Genomic DNA, 12,525 nt, shown 5'->3' on the forward strand with positions numbered 1-12,525 from the left:
TGGCACACGCCTGTAGTCCTAGCTACTCAGGAGGCTGAGGCACAAGAATCACCTGAACCCGGGTGGCAGAGGTTGGCAGTGAGCCAAGATTGCACCACTGCACTCCAGCCTGGCTGACAGAGCAAGACTCTTTCTCAATTAAAAAAAAAAAAATTTAGAGATAAGTTCTCACTCTGTCGCCCAGGCTGGAGTGCAGTAGTGCAATCATAGCTCACTGTAGCCTCGAACTCCTGGGCTCAAGTGATCAAGGCCTGCCTTGGCTTCCCAAAGTGCTGTGAGTACAGGCGTGAGCAACTGCACCTGGCCAGAGTCGTTTTCGATAATGGTCAAGAACTTTAAAGTAATGATGAGTGAAACAGGACACTGTCCAGAAACCATGGACAGCAGGGCTGAAGGACTTTGGTGTCAGCTGCCCTCTGTACAGGAACTGGGCCCACCTCCCACCTCCTTCCCCAGGACACCCGGCTCCCATAGGGTGCTGCCTACCTTGGGGAGAAGGTTCCACGTAGTCCACCACGGCCACCTTCCTTCCCAGCTGAGCGGCTGGAAGGATAAGGAGAGCAGCAGGTGAGCATGGGGAGCTGGCTCAGGACTCAAGAACAGGCACTCCTCGGGGCTTGTGAGGTCCAGAAGAGTGTGGGCAGGGCCTGGGCCTGCGGCTGCCCACACAGTGGCTGAGCCGCGCAATGCTAGGGACCCCTGATCTGCCTCTGCGCTCTGGCCCGCTGAGCTGCGCAATGCTAGGGACCCCTGATCTGCCTCTGCGCCCTGGCCTGCTGAGCTGCGCTGCCTGCTGGCTCTGCATTGAGTCTTCCAGCCTCTTTCTGGCACTGCCCACCCAGCTGCGCTGCCCACAGGCAGGAGCCCTCAGACCTCTCAGGGCCCGCAGCCTTTGTACCATCCACCCCTCACAGTGCTGGCATCAGCCCCACCTGCCCCTGCACGTTCACGTTCACCATAAGCCCAGCGCCCACCCAAGCATCCCTGGGTGGCATCTCCCAGGTAGCCACTCACCGGGAATGGCTCCTGACTCAGAGGCTCTCCCTTGCCCCTTCCCATCCCAGCCAGAGCCCCCTAGGTGGGCATTCGCTGCCTCACTCTCAGGACCAGGACACCAAAGCTCAGGAGAAGTGACGCAGCAGCCCCAGGGTGGGCCAGCCCCAGAGCAGGAGCCGAGACCTGACTCCAAACCACACTTCCCGCTGCAGAGCCACCCAGTTGCCCTCCCAGCCAGCAGTGTGGCCACCCAGGGCCACAGGTTCTGGGGCCAACTCAGAAACCATTAGCCAGGACCGGGCATGGTGGCTCACACCTGTTATCCCAGCACTTTGGGAGGCTGAGGAAGGTGTATCACTTGTGGTCAGGAGTTCAAGACCAGCCTGGCCAACATGGTAAAACATGTCTCCACTAAAAACAAAAATTAAAAAATTGGCCAGGTGTGGTGGTGCAAGCCTGTAGCCCCAGCTACCCGGCAGGCTGAGGCAAGAGAATCGTTTGAGCCCAGGAGGCAGAGGCTGCAGTGAGCAGAGATCACACCACTGTACTCCAGCCTGGGCGACAGAGCAAGAGTCTGTCTCAAAAAAGAAAGAAAGAAAAAAAAAAAAAAAAACATTAGCCAGGGCTAGTTTCAAGCTTCCCTTTGCCCGGGCTTGGGTACTGCATCAGCAAACTTCAGGCCTTGGACTTGACTGCCTCCCAAGGCACACACAAATCTCATAAACCCTAAAATGCCAAGGAAAGTGTTTGATTCATGGCTATTAGAAAGCAAGATTAGAACAAAGTTTTGTAAGAGTTCATTTTTAAAATCCATTTTGCTTGGCTGGGTGCAGTGGCTCATGCCTGTAATCCCAGCACTTTGGGAGGCCAAGGTGGGCAGATCACGAGGGCAGGAGATCGAGAACATCCTGGCTAACACGGTAAAACCCTGTCTCTACTAAAAAATACAAAAACAAAATTAGCTGGGCGTGGTGGCAGGTGCCTGTAGTCCCAATTACTCGGGAGGCTGAGGCGGAAGAATGGTGTGAACCCAGGAAGCGGAGCTTGCAGTGAGCCGAGATTGTGCCACTGTACTCCAGACTGGGTGACAGAGCGAGACTCTGTCTCAAAAAAAAAAAAAAAGCTAATGTCCACAAGGCGCAGTGGCTCACGCCTATAATCTCAACACTTTGGGAGGCCGCAGCAGGCAGATTGCTTGAGCCCAGGAGTTTGAGACCAGCCTGGGCAATATAGCAAAACCCTGTCTCTACAAAAAATACAAAAATTAGCTGGGTGTGGTGGCATGCGCCTGTGGTCCCAGCTGCTTGGGAGGCTAAGGTGGGGGGATGGCTTGAGCTTAGGAGGTGGAGGTTGCAGTGAGCCAAGATTGTGCCACTGCACTCCAGCCTAGGTGACAGAGCAAGACCCTGTCTCAAAAAAAAAAAAAAAAAAAAAAAAAAAGCCAGTGTGTAACTCCCACATCTGACCACGATGGAGCAGCAGGGCCCAGATTTACCCTCCCCCTGAAGCAACCCAAAACCCAGGTAAAATGCATGAAACAATGGGCTTTCAGGTACTCCATGTCAGGTAACAAAGGACCTGAGAGAGAGGAAACAAACATGGTGAGCCCTGGGGAGTCTCCAGGACCCAGCACTGCAGGCTGGGGGAGATGGGGAGAATCCAGCACAGGAGAGGGCTGAGAACTGGGGGAGACTGAGGCAGCCAGAGGTCATGCACAGAAGACAGTGAGGAGGGGGCTGCCCAGAGAATCTGGGAGATCTGATCGGCGCATGTGTTTTGGGAAACTACCTGAGACCAGACAGAACCACCTGGAAGGACTGGAGGGGACAGAGCCCACACAGGGCAGGGGACAGTGCCTGTTCCCAGAATCTGGACTGGGAAAAGCATATAATTCCTGGGGCGTTGGGTCATGCCCCAGTAGTTGAGAATCATTAGCCCTAGACTGGGCACTGCTCCATACCCACCTAACAAATCTTTTGCAGAAGACCCAAAAGGATCAAACTGACTCTTAATAACTGCATCCCAGGACAGAGCTCAATAATAGTATTTCTAGAAATACAAAAATGCCCAGAACCCAACAAGGTAAATTCAAGTGTCTGGCATTCAACCAAAAATTACCAGTCACACAAAGAAGCAGGAAAATACACCTATAAAGGGGACAAAAAAAAAATCAGTCAATGGAGACTGACTTGGAACAGACACAGATGTCAGAGTTAGCAGAAAAGATCAATAAAACAGGTATTCTAACTATTCCATACTTTTTTATTTTTATTTCCTTGCTTAGATGCCTCACTTGTGTGCCCTAACTCCACCTTATCACATATGATAAACTATCTGTTCATGTGTCTGTCTCGGTAACTAAACTGCAGAACTCCGTCAGTCAGGGGCTTTGGTCCTGGTTTGTCTTTGTTGTTCGGGGTCCTGGCCCAGAGCTTGGATCACATTAAGTATTCGAATGGTTTGTTGAAGAAATTAACATGTTAAAAACAAACCTTTCTCACAGAACACTGTTCCTCCTTCAGTGTTCAAGATCCCAGACCTTTGGGTTCCTTTTTACCTACTTACTCCCTACCAAAAGTTCTCTCTCCTTCGACTCCAGGGTGGTTTTATAAACCTCTTATGCATCTCAACTTGCACTATATGGTAGCTACTTCTCACAGCTACAGACTTTTGGTGTGGGAAGGATCTTTTTTTCTCTTTTTTTGAGATGGAGTCTAGCTCTGTCACCCAGGCTGGAGTGCAGTGGCGTGATCTTGGCTCACTGCAACCTCCACCTCCTGGGTTCAAGCGATTCTCCTGCCTAAGCCTCCTGAATAGCTGGGATTACAGGTGCGCACCACCATGCCCGGCCAATTTTTTTGTATTTTTAGTAGAGATGGGGTTTCACCATGTTGGTCAGGCTGGTCTTAAACTCCTGATCTCATGATCCGCCCACCTCGGCCTCCCAAAGTGCTGGGATTACAGGCGTGAGCCACCATGCCCGGCCAGGAAGGATATTATATGCAATTTGTTCTACCTACTTACCTGAAGTTTGAGTCTCCTTCATAACATCCTCACCAAGTGCTCACCTATGCCTGGTGCCTTTGTCTGGGAATGTATTGCCTTCCCAAGTGGCCATTTAATTTTGGGAACTCTCCCAATATAAAATTTCTCCTCATATTAATTGGAAATGTTTTCCTATAACTCTTAACTATCTCCACCCCCTCTCCCACATGCCCACTCTTTAAAATTTTAAACTATTTTTTTTCCTTTCCCTTAAGTTTTCTCTTTTTGAATTCCTTCAATGATGACTTTGAAGGATAGATTCCTTCAACTAGGATAGTTTAGGTCACTTCTCTCCAAATGACCCACCTTCTCCAAACCTCTGTTCAGAAGGGGCTGCGATGCTCCCAGTAGGAAGTCCGAGGCCCTAAAAATGGGCAGCTCTCGACCTGTCCTGGCTCTGGGCTGTATCAGCCTTGAACTCGGTCACATCAAACATCTGACTTATAGAAGTTAACAAGCAGACTGGGCGTGGTAACTGACGCCTGTAATCCCAGCATTTTGGGAGGCCAAGGCGGGCAGATCACCTGAGGTCAGGAGTTCGAGACCAGCCTGACCAACTGTAGTTTCACGAACAGTAGTGAAAGCTCGTCTCTACTAAAAATACAAAATTAGCCAGGTATGGTGGTGGGCACCTGTAATCCCAGCTACTCGGGAGGCTGAGGCAGAAGAACTGCTTGAACCCGGGAGGCAGAGGTTGCAGTGAGCCGAGATGGCACCACTGCACTCAAGCCTGGGCAACAAGAGTGAAACTATGTCTCAAAAAAAAAAGTTAACACAGCATTCACTGAAACCCCTGAGGCTTTTTTTTTTTTTTTTTTTTTTTCAAATCTTGTGGACTTCTGACTGGTACAACTGCAGCTGCCTTGCCTGGTAACTTGGGTACCTGGTTTGTGGGTCCAACTGCAGGCCATTCAGGTAGACTTGATTTTTTTTTTAATTTAAAAAAAGGCTTTTTTTTCTTTTTTCTTTTAAAGAGACAGGGTCTCACTTTGTCACCCAGGCACTGGTGTGCAGCGGTGCGATCACAGCTTGCTTACGCCTTGACCTCCTGGGCTCAAGCAATCCTCCCAGCTCAGCCTCCCAAAATGCTGGGACCACAGGCACACACCACGCCCAGCCCTCAGTGGTTTTGATGGATTAGTGTATCCCCAGACCCTCCGAAGGGGAGGACAGTGCCTTATCTCTCTCTTTCTTCCACCAAGAAGGCCGCAACCGGCCTTTTAACCTTGATCCAAGCGAGGTTGAAAAGCAAACAGGGCGTTCATCTTCATCCTTTATAGCCACATAGCCACATCTCCCGCCCACAAGCAGATTCCACCACCCCCCGCACCCTAAGGCCCAGCCTCATCAGCTGCAGCATCTTCACCTGGCCTTTCACACTGAAGCAGAAGGGGTGACGGTTTACTTTCAGCTGCATGGTCTCCATCATACCCGTAGACCCAACAGCCGAGCTTCCCCTCTGTCCCTTCTCCTCAGCTCACTGCCCCACTAGCCATTCTGCATGTTCAAACAGTGCAGGAGCAACATGGAAGATATAACCAAAGGCTCAAGCTGGATTGTAGAGATGAAAACTACAATACAGGAGATGAAAAATACACTGGACGGGATTAATGGCAGGTCAGATGTTGCAGAATCTTTTATTGGTGGGTTTGAAAACACAGGAATAGAAACTATCCAAAATGAAACTCAGAGTAAGAAATGTTTCTAATGAAAACAGCATCAGTAGGTTGTGGGGAAGCTTCATGCAGCCTAATATACATGGAATTAAAAGTCCCCACATGTGAGGGGAAGAAGGAGGGACTCAAGGCCAATGAAAAGAGAAAATCTTAAAAGCAACCAAGACACACCACAGAGACACTAAGATAAAAATAGCAGCAGATTTCTCACTGGAAACAATGCAAGCCAGAAGTCAGAGGGGCAAAATTTTTAAAGTACTGAAAAAAAAAAAAAAAGCGGGGGGCCAGGCATGGTGGCTCACACCTGTAATCCCAGCACTTTGGGAGGCCAAGGGGGGCGGATCACAAGGTCAGGAGATCGAGACCATCCTGGCTAACACAGCGAAACCCCGTTTCTACTAAAATCACAAAAAATTAGACGGGCATGGTGGCATGCGCCTGTAGTCCCAGCTACTCAGGAGGCTGAGACAGGAGAATGGCGCAAACCCGGGAGGCAGAGCTTGCAGTGAGCTGAGATCGCACCACTGCACTCCAGCCTGGGCGACAGAGCAAGACTACATCTCAAAAAACAAAACAAAACAAAACAACAACAACAAAAAAGAAGGCAAAATAAAGACGTTTTCAGGCATACAAAAGCTGAGAGAATTCATTACCCCCAGAGCCATATTACAAGAAATGCTAAAGGATGCCCTTAAGGTAGAAGAAAAATACCAGATGGAAATGTGGATCCTCACAAAGGAATGAAGAGCACAGAAATACAATGGGTGAGTATGTGAGATTTTCTCACACGATTTAAGTATATTTTAAACAAAAATAATAATGATGTATCGTGGATTTATAACATGTAACAGTAAAAATATGATATAATAACATAGAATGAAGGTTAGGAGGGGTGGAATAGATGTATGCTTTTTTAAGGGTAGACTGGCAAGTTAAGGTACATGCCATAAACCCTAAAGCAACTAAAAATAAATCAAAGACCTAACTGTAAGAGCTTGAACTATAAAATGCTTAGAAGAAAACACAGGTGTAAATCTTTGTGATCTTGGATTTCTTAGCTATGATACCAAAATCATAAGCAACAAAGGAAAAAAATAGATAAATTAGGACTTCACCAAAATTTAAAACTTTTGTGGCACAAAGGATACCATCAAGAAAGTGCAGGGCCGGGCATGGTGGCTCACGCCTGTAATCCCAGCACTTTGGGAGGCCGAGGCGGGTGGATCACCTGAGGTCAAGAGTTCGAGACCAGCCTCAACATGGAGAAACCCTTTCTCTACTAAAACTACAAAATTAGCCAGGCGTGGTGGTGCATGCCTGTAATCCCAGCTACTCAGGAGGCTGAGGCAGGAGAATTGCTTGAACCTGGGAGGCGGAGGTTGCGGTGAGCCGAGATTGTGCCATGGTACTCCAGTCTGGGCAACAAGAGCGAAACTCCGTCTCAAAAAAAAAAAAAAAAAAGAAAAGAAAAAGAAAAAGAAAATGCAAAGAGGCCAGGCACGGTGGCTCATGCCTGTAATACCGGCACTCTGGGAGGCCGAGGTGGGCAGATCACCTGAGGTCAAGAGTTCAAGACGAGCCTGGCCAACATGGTGAAACCCCATCTCTACTAAAAGTACAAAAATTAGTCGGGTATAGTGGTGTGTGCCTGTGGTCCCAGCTACTCGGGAGGCTGAGGCAGGAGAATCGTTTGAGCCCAGGAGGCACAGGTTGCAGTGAGCCAAGATCACACCACTGCACTCCAGTCAGGGTGACAGAGCGAGACTCCATCTCAAAAAACAAAACAACGGCAGCTCACACCTGTTAATCCCAACCCTTTGGGAGGCCAAGGTGGGTGGAACACTTGAGAGGTCAAGAGTTCAAGACCAGCCTGGCCAGTATGGTGAAACCCCGTCTCTACTAAAAACACAAAAAATTAGCTGGATGTGGTGGTGCACACCTGTAATCCCAGCTACTCGGGAGGCTGAGGTGGGAGAATTGCTTGAGCCCGAGAGGCGGAGGTTGCAGTGAGCCGAGATGGTGCCACTGCACCCCAGCCTGGGCAACAGAGTCAGACCCTGTCTGAAAACAAACAAACAAACAACCAAAAAACAGCTGAAATGTCCAGAACAGACACATCCACGGATATAGGAAGTAGATTAGTGGTTGCCAGGGGCTGGGGAGAGGGGGGAAGAGACTGACTGCTAATGGGTACAGGGTATTTTGGGGAGAAACTAAAATGTTCTTGAATAACACAGGTTTGAACTGCACAGGTCCACTCATACATGGATTTTTTTTCAATAAATATAATCCCTTGACCGGGCACAGTGGCTCCCACCTGTAATCCCAACACTTTGGAAGGCCAAGGTGGGCGGATCACCTGAGGTCAGGAGTTCGAGACCAGCCTGGCCAACATGGTGAAACCCCGTCTCTACTAAAAATACAAAAATTAGCTGGGCGTGGTGGCAGGCACCTGTAATCCCAGCTACTCGGGAGGCTGAGGCAAGAGAACTGCTTGAATCCAGGAGGTGGAGAGTGCAGTGAGCTGAGATTGTGCCACTGCACTCCAGCCTGGGTGACAAGAGCGAAACTCGGTCTCAAAAATATATATATATATTATCTCTCCATATCAGCAAGTTCCAAATCTGTAACCAAACTCGGATTGGAAATACAGTACTCAGCTGGGCGTGGTGGCTCATGCCTGTAATCCAGCACTTTGGGAGGCTGAGGCAGATGGATCACTTGAGCTCAGGAATTCAACACCAGCCTGGGCAACATAGCGAAACCTACCTTCTCCACCAAAAAAATACAAAAAGTAGCTGGGCATGGTGGCGCCTGTGGTCCCAGTCACTCGGGAGGCTGAGGTGGGAAAATCGCTTGAACCCGGGAGGTGGAGGTTGCAGTGAGCCGAGATTGCACCATTTACTGCAGCCTGGGCAACACATGAGACCTTGTCTCAAAAAAAAAAAAAAAAAGAAAGAAAGAAAGAAAGAAAAGAAAGAAAAAGAAAAAAACAGTATTCATAGGATGCAAAACTATATATACAGAGGGCTGACTCTGTATCTGTGGGTGCTGCAGGGCCAGCTGCCTGACTCCAGTATGCACGAATTTCAGTGTCCATGGATTTTGGTAACAGCGGGGGTTCCTGAACCCAATCGTCCTCGGGTACCGAGGGACAAATGCATACGCAATGTGAGGTATATCTCAATAAAACTATTCTAAAAATATGAAACACTTAGGGATGTATCTGATAAAATATGTGAAAGACGTATACATTGAAAACCATAGGCCAGGCACCGTGGCTCATTCCTGTAATCCCAACGTTTTGGGAGGCCAAGGTGGGAGGATCATTTGAGCCCAGGATTTTGAGACCAGCCTGGGCAACACAGAGAGACCCTCATCTTTCTTTTTTTTAATAAAAAAAAAAACTTGAGTAAAAAAGAAACTACAAAATGCTGCTAAAAGAAATGAAAAAATACCTAAATAAGAGATATACCACACGACCCAGTTGGTCCATTTTTAGGCACTTACCCAAAATAATTTAAAACATATATCCACACAAACACACAGACAGACGTTCACAGCAATACTGTCCACAATGGCCAAAAGGTGGAAACAATTCAAGTGTCCAGCTACAGGGGAACACGTACACAAAACGGCACAGCCATAAATAGAACACTACTCAGCAATGAAAAGCAAGAAACCATCGACACTCGCGCCAACGAAGATGAGTCTCAAGGTCATTACCCTGAGTGAAAGAAGCCAGAAGAGGAAGATGACATACAGCAGCATTCCGTTTATACGCAATTATAGAAAATGCAAACTATAGTGACAGACAGCACATGCCTGGTTGCCTAGGATGCAGAAGTGGGGGAAGCCGGAAGGAATTGCCAAGGTTTCAGAAAATGTTGGGGTGTTATGGGCTGAGCCATATCCCCTAAACCCTAGCACTTCAGAATGTGACTGTATTTAGAGATAGGGTCTTCAAAAAGGTAATTAAGTTGGCTGGACACGGTGACTCATGCCTGTAATCCCAGAACTTTGGGAGGCCGAGGCAGGCGGATCACTTGAGGCCAGAAGTTCGAGACCAGCTTGACAAACATGGTGAAACCCCGTCTCTACTAAAATACAAAAATTAGCCAGGTGTGGTGGCAGGCGCCTGTAATCCTAGCTACTCGGGAGGCTGTGGCAGGAGAATCGCTTGAACCCAGAAGGCACAGGTTGCAGTGAGCCAAGATCTCACCACTGCACTCCAGCCTGGGTGACAAAGCAAGACTCGCTTGCAAAAAAAAAAAAAAAAAAAAAAGAGGTAGTTAAGTTAAAATGAGGCCATAGGCCGGGCGCGGTGGCTCACGCCTGTAATCCCAGCACTTTGGGAGGCCAAGGTGGGCGGATCATGAGGTCAGGAGATTGAGACCATCCTGGCTAACACAGTGAAACCCCGTCTCTACTAAAAATATAAAAAATTAGCCGGGCGTGGTGGTGGGCGCCTGTAGTCCCAGCCACTCGGGAGGCTGAGACAGGAGAATGGCGTGAACCCGGGAGGCAGAGGTTGCAGTGAGCTGAGATCACACCACTGCACTCCAGCCTGGGCAACAGAGCGAGACTCCATCTCAAAAAAAAAAAAAAAAATTAGGCCATATACAGGTACAGTGGCCACACTTGTAATAGCATTTTGGGAGGCTAAGGCAGGAGGATGGCTTGAACCCAGGAGTTTCAGGTTGCAGTGAGCTGAGATCACGCCACTGCACTCCAGCCTGGGAGGCAGAACAAGACTCTGTCTCCAATAAAAAGTCAACAAAATAAGAGGGCATCCACCTGATCCATTAGGACAGGTACAGGTAGAGATTAGGACATAGACATGCACAGAGGGACGACGACTGCCATCTACAGCCCAAGGGAGAGGCCTCAGAAGAAATCAGCCCTGCCCGCACCTTGATGATTTCTAGCCTCCAGAACTGAGAGACAATAAGCATGTGTTGTTTCAGCCGCCCAGTCTGTTATGGCAGTCTGTTTATTACGGCAGCCCTGGCGGACTAACAGGGGGTGGAGGACACATTCGCCAATCTTGACTGCGGTACTGGCTGCACGGACACATGCACACATCAAGAATGATCAGGTTGCCCATTTTGATAGGTACAGTTCATCTCAAAAAAGCCACAAAACCACGTCATCCTCTGCAGGGAAATGCCACTCTCATGAAAGGCGGAGACATACCCAGGAGCTGTCCACATTCCGGATTAAAGGGGACTCAGGTCTCTGCAGCTGGTCACTCCCAGCTGGGAGTGAACGCACAGCCCAGGTGCCCGGTCTGCTAAAAGGAACAGCACTAGGCCTCGTGGCTGCCTGCGCCATCGTTTCTGGGAGTGGTTCTGAGAGTACAGTGTGGCACTGATCCTGGGTGCCTCTGCGGATCCCCAATAGGCCAGGAGACTTCCCAGGTTCCTACACACTCCCCGGCCCCCACGGAGCAAGAGTAGTGGATTTCTTTTACACCATGTATGCTTCTAGAGCCCAATACTGGACATCAGAGAAGCACAGCTTCAGGGCCAAAGTGCCCAGTTAACTCCCTCTCATTTCAGCCCCACCTCCCTCTCATCCCCTTCCCTCCCCATTCACCACACCTGCCCTCTTATCATTGTGTAGACATGGCCAGAGCAGACCAGGAACTCCTACAGCAGGGTACAGAGTCTGGCAAAGTGCTGGTGGCCTGTGCATCACGTGGGTTAGCAGCGAACTGCAAGGTGTCATCTCTGGACACCTCTGGGTCCAGCCCGTTCGCCCAACATCTTTACTCAATGGGTGCCAGGCCAAGTACAAGACTCACCCAGCAGAACTGACCATGGGCCCTGGGGGAAGGCACCAGCACTAAGAACAAGGACAGGGACAAGCAGGAGGGTGCAGCTCCAGCCTCGCAGCTAGCCAGGCAGGGGCAGAGAGCAGGCAGGCAGGGTGACAGCCACAGTGAGGTGAAGGAGAGGACTGTCCAGCAGCACGTGAAGGAAAGTGGGGAGCCCGCGGAGGGTGTGAGTGGTGGGAGCTGAGACTAGTCGGATTGGGGCTGTCACTGTGAGTAAAGCAGAAGAGCTGGAGGGCTGGAGCTGAGGAAGGCAGTTCAGCCATGAAGTGCCACGGCGGCCGCTGGGTACAGCAGACAGCTGGAGAGCGGCAGGGAACAAGCCACAACACAGAGGCCACTGGGGTGACCCCAGCAGGGAGGCGACGCATTTTGCTCATGGACGTTTTCTGGACAGCACCACCCTCTCTAGGGGCCCTAAAAGCTTCGAGGCCTTGCCACGAAGTATACAGAATACATACCCTCCTTGGCACAAGCCAGGCCACCAGATCCCCCGCCGACCACCAGGAGATCATAGTCCCGCTGACCTGCTGAGAGAAGGGATGAGAGGTGGGACGGACTGTCTGTCTGGTTAAACGTGGTACAGGATCAATTTTATCAGGATTGGACACTCCATTTTGTGATGGTCAGGGGTGACAAGACACCACACAACAGAGCAGAAAGAGTGACTCGATACACTTAGTCTGTGCAAATCCAGAGACCAAGCCATATGGTGGTGAGGTTGGCCATGGGCGTGTGTGATCATCTTTGCAAATCACACGCACACCATACCAACCACTCTGAACTCAAACCTTACCCAGTGTTCTCAGCCAGACACAGAACTAAGATATTTTCTTTTTTATTCTATTTATTTTTGAGACAGGATCTCACTCTGTCACCCAGAAGATTGTAGTCCACTGCCCTGCTTGGGGGAGGGATGAAAGGTGAGAAGGAACACGGTCAGCACAGGGCTGGGACATAGACCCGGAAGGG

The 12,525-nt window shown here is 49.6% G+C and overlaps 1 protein-coding gene across 5 annotated transcripts in view; it reads right to left on the reverse strand.

The window, feature by feature from the left end:
* Positions 1 to 12,525, reverse strand: part of TXNRD2 (thioredoxin reductase 2) — a 67,554-nt gene that overhangs the window by 44,756 nt on the left and 10,273 nt on the right. For 3 of the 5 annotated variants that reach the window (XM_016939721.3, XM_009437806.5, XM_003317099.7), the window contains exons 2-3: positions 12,015 to 12,083; positions 487 to 543 (exon numbers count right to left, since the gene is read on the reverse strand). In XM_016939721.3, the coding sequence (XP_016795210.2) occupies positions 487 to 543; positions 12,015 to 12,083 (126 nt within the window). The remainder of the gene's footprint in view (positions 1 to 486; positions 544 to 12,014; positions 12,084 to 12,525) is intronic. The other 2 variants (XM_016939722.3, XM_063808297.1) reach the window with 1 other exon arrangement.

The sequence above is a fragment of the Pan troglodytes genome, chromosome 23, assembly GCF_028858775.2.
Source record: "Pan troglodytes isolate AG18354 chromosome 23, NHGRI_mPanTro3-v2.0_pri, whole genome shotgun sequence".
Taxonomy (NCBI): domain Eukaryota; kingdom Metazoa; phylum Chordata; class Mammalia; order Primates; family Hominidae; genus Pan; species Pan troglodytes.